At 55.7% G+C, this 6,289-nt stretch overlaps 1 protein-coding gene across 1 annotated transcript in view; it reads left to right on the top strand.

The window, feature by feature from the left end:
- BCAT2 (branched chain amino acid transaminase 2) overlaps nt 1-2,619 on the top strand; it is a gene marked incomplete at its 5' end in the record, with an annotated part of 6,256 nt that extends 3,637 nt beyond the window's left edge. The window contains 5 exons of the mRNA XM_008049067.1: nt 451-593; nt 747-832; nt 1,051-1,191; nt 1,262-1,336; nt 2,190-2,619. Of these exons, the coding sequence (XP_008047258.1) occupies nt 451-593; nt 747-832; nt 1,051-1,191; nt 1,262-1,336; nt 2,190-2,228 (484 nt within the window). The remainder of the gene's footprint in view (nt 1-450; nt 594-746; nt 833-1,050; nt 1,192-1,261; nt 1,337-2,189) is intronic.
- Between the last annotated feature and the right edge of the window lie 3,670 nt (nt 2,620-6,289).

The raw sequence follows: 6,289 nt of genomic DNA, 5'->3' as shown, positions 1-6,289 counted from the left end.
GTTCTAGCTACTTGGAAGGCTGAGGCAAAAGGATCACCTGAACCCAGCAGGTCGAGGCTGCAGTGAGCCATGATTGTGCCACTGCACTCCAGCCTGGGTGACAGAGTGAGACCCTGACTCAAAAAATAACTAGATAAGATAAAAAGAGGAGGTGACATCAGATGGCTTTGAAGAACAGTTGGGGATTTGGTCATGATGAAAGGGATGAGGAAGATGATCCTGGCAGAGGGACCGTGGTGCCCGGGAGATCTGGAGGAGGCATGAAAGGGGGAACATATTGCCCAGGGTCTTGATGCCAAACGAGTGACCAGGGATTCAGTCCTGGGGGCACTGGGGAGCCACAGGAGAACTGTGAGCTGGGGAGAGGCAGGATCAGTCCTGATCTGAAAAGACTCCCCTAGGGCTGTGTTGGGGATGGATGGGGGTTCCAACCAGGCGCCCCTCCCCCAGGAATTATGGGCCCACCGTGTTGGTGCAACAGGAAGCTCAGAAGAAGGGCTGCGAGCAAGTGCTGTGGCTGTACGGGCCTGACCACGAGCTCACCGAGGTGGGCACTATGAACATCTTCGTCTACTGGACCCATGAGGACGGGGGTGAGCCCACCCGCGACCCAGCCCAAGCCCTGGTGGAAGTGGTGGGACCATCACTCCTAGCAGGGACTCTCTGGGGTGGCGTGGCTCCTGAGAGGGTGGGGTGGGTGCCCAAGGGTGTGAGGTGACATCCCCTGTCCCTGACGCCCGATCCAGTGCTGGAGCTGGTGACCCCCCCGCTGGATGGTGTCATCCTGCCTGGAGTGGTCAGACAGAGCCTGCTGGACCTGGCGCAGTCGTGGGTGAGGGCGTGGTGGCGTCTGGTGACAGGCACCTGTGTGTTGGGGTCCCGGATATCAGGGACTATGGGGGGGGCAGGAACTGCTGGCGTGTCTCTACCTTTCCCCTCTTCGGGTCTGTCTCTCCCCTTGGGTCTTTCTCACCCTCCTTTGGGAGGGAGAGGCAGGTCTGCAGCAGGGCTGTCCTCTGGGGACACATGGGTCTCTGGCCCTCGCCCTAGGGCGAGTTCCGGGTGGTGGAGCGGAAGATCCCCATGAGGGCATTGCTGCGGGCGCTGGAGGAGGGCCGGGTGCGGGAGGTCTTCGGCTCGGGCACGGCTTGCCAGGTGTGCCCTGTGCACCGGATCCTGTACCAGGACAAGGTGAGGTGGACCTCCATGGGGGGCGGGGGCAGGGAGAGGGGCTCGGCCCTCACTGCACCTCGTCTTCCAGCACCTCCACATTCCCACCATGGAAAATGGGCCCGAGCTGACCCTCCGCTTCCAGAAGGAGCTGAAGACCATCCAGGTGAGGCTCGGGGAGCAGGAGATGGGCCGGAGCGTGTTCCCAGAGAAGTTCAGGTCCCAGGAGCCTCAGGACTGAGTCGAGCTCCCCTCCATAGTCCCAGGAACAGATAACAGCCCTTCCTAGCGAGGTCCAGGCCCAGGGGCTTTCTGCAAACCTCTGGGGCCTGGAACACCCCTTGGGGATCAATATCCCTTTCCTGCGAGCTCCTTGGCTTGAGAAATCTCCTTCCCATGAGCCTCTGCGGCCCTAGGCCTCCTTCTTGGGGGAGAAACTGCCTTTCCATGAACCTCTGGGACTTCAGCCTGCCCTCTGGCCACAGCGGTCGGCCTCCCAAGGTTCCCTGGAGCCCTGGGCTATCCCTTTGGCCAGAGAAATCGCCCTCCCGTGAGTCTCTGGACTTTGCCCCCTCTGTGGCCCAGGAATGTTTCCTCCCATAAGGCTCTAGGGGCATTCCCATTCTTCTGAGCCAAGGTGTCTCTCCCGGGAACCTCTGGGCTCCTTTTCCAGTGCTCCAGACCTCAGCTGCCTTTCGGCAGACTCCTGTGCATCGGGACCTAGAAGGACACTTGTCCTGACTATCCGGGCCTTCCCCGCTGGAAATGACTCTTTCCAAGAGCCTTCCGGGCCTGGCAATAATTCCTGACTCCTGAGCCACGTCTCCCTTAAGCCTCTGAGCCGCCTGGGCCTTGGTTCCTCCTTCCCAGGCGGGCGGGCGGGCCTGCGGGAAGTGGACTACATTTCCCATGAGGCCCTGGGGCGCGGCCCCCGTAAGCCCTCAGCCGGGGGCGCCCCGGGGCCTGCCGGGAGTTGCAGTGCGGCTGCGGCCTGACGCTCCGCCTGGGTTGTCCCGCAGTACGAAACGGGCGCCCACGAGTGGATTCTCCCGGTGTGACGCCGCGGGCCGCGCCAGCCGCCCTTCGGATCTGTCGCCTGTAGTCACGCCGGCCCTCGCCTCGCTACCAATGTCTCACCTCAAGTGCAATACGAAAGAAAAGGCCGGGGGACCGGACGCCTGGGTCTCTGGCGCCCCCGCGCGGCCGCTACGCTCCAAAGCCATCGGGACCGGACCCAGGCATCTCGGCCCGCAGCCCCGCGTCTCCGGCCTCGGGGGTCAATGCGCCTCGTTGCTCCGTGTCGCGGGGTCAAGGGTGCACCTTGGCCCCGACTCTGCATCTCTCCGTTCTCAGGCCAGAACCCCCGGTGCTCCGTTGGTTTATTGTTGTTTTTTGTTTGTTTCTCTTTCTCCTTGCTGGAATTTTGAAGTAAAATGCCAAAGAACAAGACATGGCCCGGCTTTTCTTGGGGATCCTGGGGGTCTTTCGCCAGGAATCCTGGTCCTCGGCCCATGTTATCTTCGGGGACCCCGTAGTCCGAGCCCCCCGTGTCCTGGCGGTGGCTCCAGCCCGGGAGAGCGCCCACTTCCCCCAACTGAGCTTATAGGGTCTCCCTCCCTGACCGGTCCCTCCCTATGTTCCCGTCCTGGGGACAGCCCCACCGAACCCCCAGTCAGTATCCAGACCCTTCACCCTCCTCTCAAAGTCCGTCAGCCCCCAACCCCTGCCCCTCCTGCCCCTGTCTCTGTCATCGCTCCCCTCCTCTCTGTCTGCCCCGGCCCTGGCTTCAGCAAATGTCTGGGCTGCAACATTATCCCAGCCTCCAGTCTGTCCCTTACCTGTCCCAAAGGGGGAGTCTCCCGTGCTCACTGCCCTTCAAGGGTCCCCCACCGCCTTCTGCAGATGGTGGGCCCTAGTGCGTGCAGGGTGAGGCCTGATACTCTCAACTGTTGGAGGGATTGAACATCAGGAAGGTTTTAGCCAGGTGTGGCATCATGGTGGCTCACCCCTGTAATCCCAGCAATTTGAGAGGCCAAGGCAAGAGGATTGTCTGAGCCCAGGAGTTCAAGACTCTGTCTCTACAAAAAATATTTAAAAAATAGCTGGGCATCCAGGCGCGGTGGCTCAAGCCTACAATCTCAGCACTTTGGGAGGCTGAGGCGAGAGGATTGCCTGAGTCCATGGGTTCAAAACCAGTCTGGGCAACATGGTGAGACCTGTCTCTACAATAAACAAAAAAATTAGCTTGGCGTGGTAGCGTGTGCCTGTAGTTCTGGCTACTTGGAAGGCTGAGGCGGAAGGATCGCCTGAGCCCAGCAGGTCGAGGCTGTGGTGGCCATGAGCATGCCACTGCACTCCAGCCTGGGCACCAGAATGAGACTCTGACTCAAAAACAAAAAAAGATGATAATGTTATGACTGAGTAAGCAAGAAGAAGTTACGCCAGCAAGTTGAGTCTAATTAGTTATGAATTTATTAAACACGCGGATCAAGAGTAGGCAAACACCAGAAAAACCCTTGGCACATTGGTGCAATTTGTGACACCCTTTTATAGGTAAAATTTGCAGCATTGGCTATGTAGCAACTTAAGTGACCATAGCAACTATTAACTAACGACTTGGCAACCAAAATGGGAACTTTGATTGTTAGGGAGCTTTGATTAATTTCATGTCCTAGGTATCGCCAGTGCCCAGAAAGTCCCTGGAGTTCTGCCATTAAGATATAGTTTAGGGAGTTACACAGAGACAAGGAAGAAGAATCATTGTTTTTTTTTGTTTGTTTTAGTTGGAGTCTCACTCTGTCGCCCAGACTGGAGTGCAGTGGCTGCTCCCGGCCACCACAGCCTCGACCTGCTGGGCTCTGGCGATCCTTCCGCCTCAGCCTTCCAAGGAGCTGGAACTACAGGCGCGCGCTACCATGCCCGGCTCGTTTTTGATTTATTGTAAAAAAAAAAAAAAAAAAAAGGAAAGGTTGAAGACTGCTTATTCTGAGCCAACGTGAGAACCCAGACCCGAGGTGTACGTCCCCAGGACATCCTGAGGCGGTGTGTCTGCTGTGGCTGAATGATAGCTTGGTTATATTCAATTTAGGGAGGCGGAAGTTACAAAAACCATAAATCTATATGCGTGATGTTTTCATTGGCTCGGCCTGGGAAGGAGGCACATTTCCAAGCAGGGGCTTGCAGGTTATAGGTGTATTTGAGGATCTCTTGACTGGTAATTTGTAGTCCCTATCTAAGGAGTTTTGGAAATGAGTAAAGGACTAGATGCCCAGAGTCTGGGAGTCCACAAGAAGTGACTTTGCAGGGTCATAAAACACGTTGATTTCCTTCATTTTCTGTTGTGTGACGTTGTGCCAGAGTCAGGTGGGAAAGCAAACCTCAGTATATGGATAATAAGAGCCTGTCTGGGGCCAGGCACAGTGGCTCACACCTGTAATCCCAGCACTTTGGGAGGCCGAGATGAGAAGATTGCCTGAGCCCATGGGTTCGAGACCAGCCTGGACAACTTGGCAAGAAAAAAGAAAAAGGTGAGGTTTAGTACAATTTAAGGCCGGGCGCGGTGGCTCACGCCTATAATCCCAGCACTTTGGGAGGCAGAGGAGATAGGATTGCCTGAGTCCAGGGGTTCGAGACCAGCCCAGGCAACTTGGTGAGACCTCATCTCTACAATCACCAAAGCCCAGGAGTTCAAGACCAAACTGAGCAACATGGTGAGACCAACCTGAGCAACATGGCAAGACCTCTTCTCTACCAAAAATTTAAAATGTTAGCTGGTTGTTGTGGCGTGCGCCTGTATTCCCAGCTCCTCGGGAGGCTGAGGTGGGAGGATCACTTGAGGTAAGAGGGTGGAGTCTGCAATGACCCAGGATTGCACCATGCACTCCAGCCTGGATGACAGAGCGAGACCCTGTCTCTTTAAAACTAAAAATAAAGGAAGACTCTTTTTTTTTTTTTTTGAGTTGAAGTCTCACTCTGTCGCCCACACTGGAGTGCAGTGGCTGCTCCCGGCCACCGCAACCTCGACCTGCTGGGCTCCGGCGATCCTTCCGCCTCAGCCTTCCAAGTAGCTGGAATTACAGGCACGTGCTACCACGCCCGGCTAATTTTTGATTTATTGTAGAGGTGAGGTCTCGCCAAATTGCCCAGGCAGGTCTCAAACCTGCAGGCTTAGACAATTCACTCACCTCAGCCTCCCAAAGCGTGGGATTATAGGCTGAGCCATCGAGCCCAGCTAGGAAGACTCTTTTTAGGTGATTTTGTTTTTAATTTTTTCTTTTTTTGGTGAGTCATGGTCTCTCTCTGTTGCCCAGGTTGGAGTGCAGTGACATGATCATGACCATCACAGCCTCAATCTTTTGGACTCAGGCAGTCCTTCTGCCTCAGCCTCCCCAGTAGCTGGGACTACAGGCACGTGCCGCCATGCTCAGATAATTTTTTTTTGAGTTGGAGTCTCACTCATTCACCCAGGCTGGAGTGCTGTGGCACACTCACGGCCACCCCAGCATTGACCTGCTGGGCTCTGGCGATCCTTCCGCCTCAGCCTTCCAAGTAGCTGGAACTACAGCCACACACCACCACCATGCCTGTTTTGATTTATTGTAGAGACGAGGTCTCGCCAAGTTGCCCGGGCAGGTCTCAAACCCACAGGCTCAGACAATCCACTTGTCTTGGCTTCCCAAAGTGCTAGGATTACAGGCTGATCTCCCGAGCCTGGCCTAATTTTTATATTTTATTGTAGAGGCAAGGTCTCGCTAAGTTGTCCAGGCTGATCTGGAACCTGTGAGCTCAGACTGCCCTCTCGCCTCGGCCTCCCAAATGCTGGGATTACAGGTGTGAGCCATTGGGCCTGGCTGCCATTTTTTTTTTTTTAAACAAAGGAGTGAAGTCTGTTCAATTTGGAAAGAATGGCTTCAACAAATGGTGCTAACACAAGTGTTTATCCACATGCAAAGGAATGAAGTCGAATGGTACTTCACACTATACTCAAAAAAGTTAACTCAAAGCCGGGCTCGGTGGCTCAGCCTGTAATCCCGCGCCTTTGGGAGGCTGAGGTGAGTGGATTGCCTGAGCCCGCGGGTTCGAGACCCGCCTGGGCAGGGAGACCTCATCTCTACAATAA

The sequence above is a fragment of the Carlito syrichta genome, unplaced genomic scaffold, assembly GCF_000164805.1.
Source record: "Carlito syrichta isolate Samal-C Ts95f unplaced genomic scaffold, Tarsius_syrichta-2.0.1 Scaffold130480, whole genome shotgun sequence".
Taxonomy (NCBI): Eukaryota; Metazoa; Chordata; class Mammalia; order Primates; family Tarsiidae; genus Carlito; species Carlito syrichta.
This window is presented reverse-complemented; position numbering and strand designations above follow the sequence as displayed.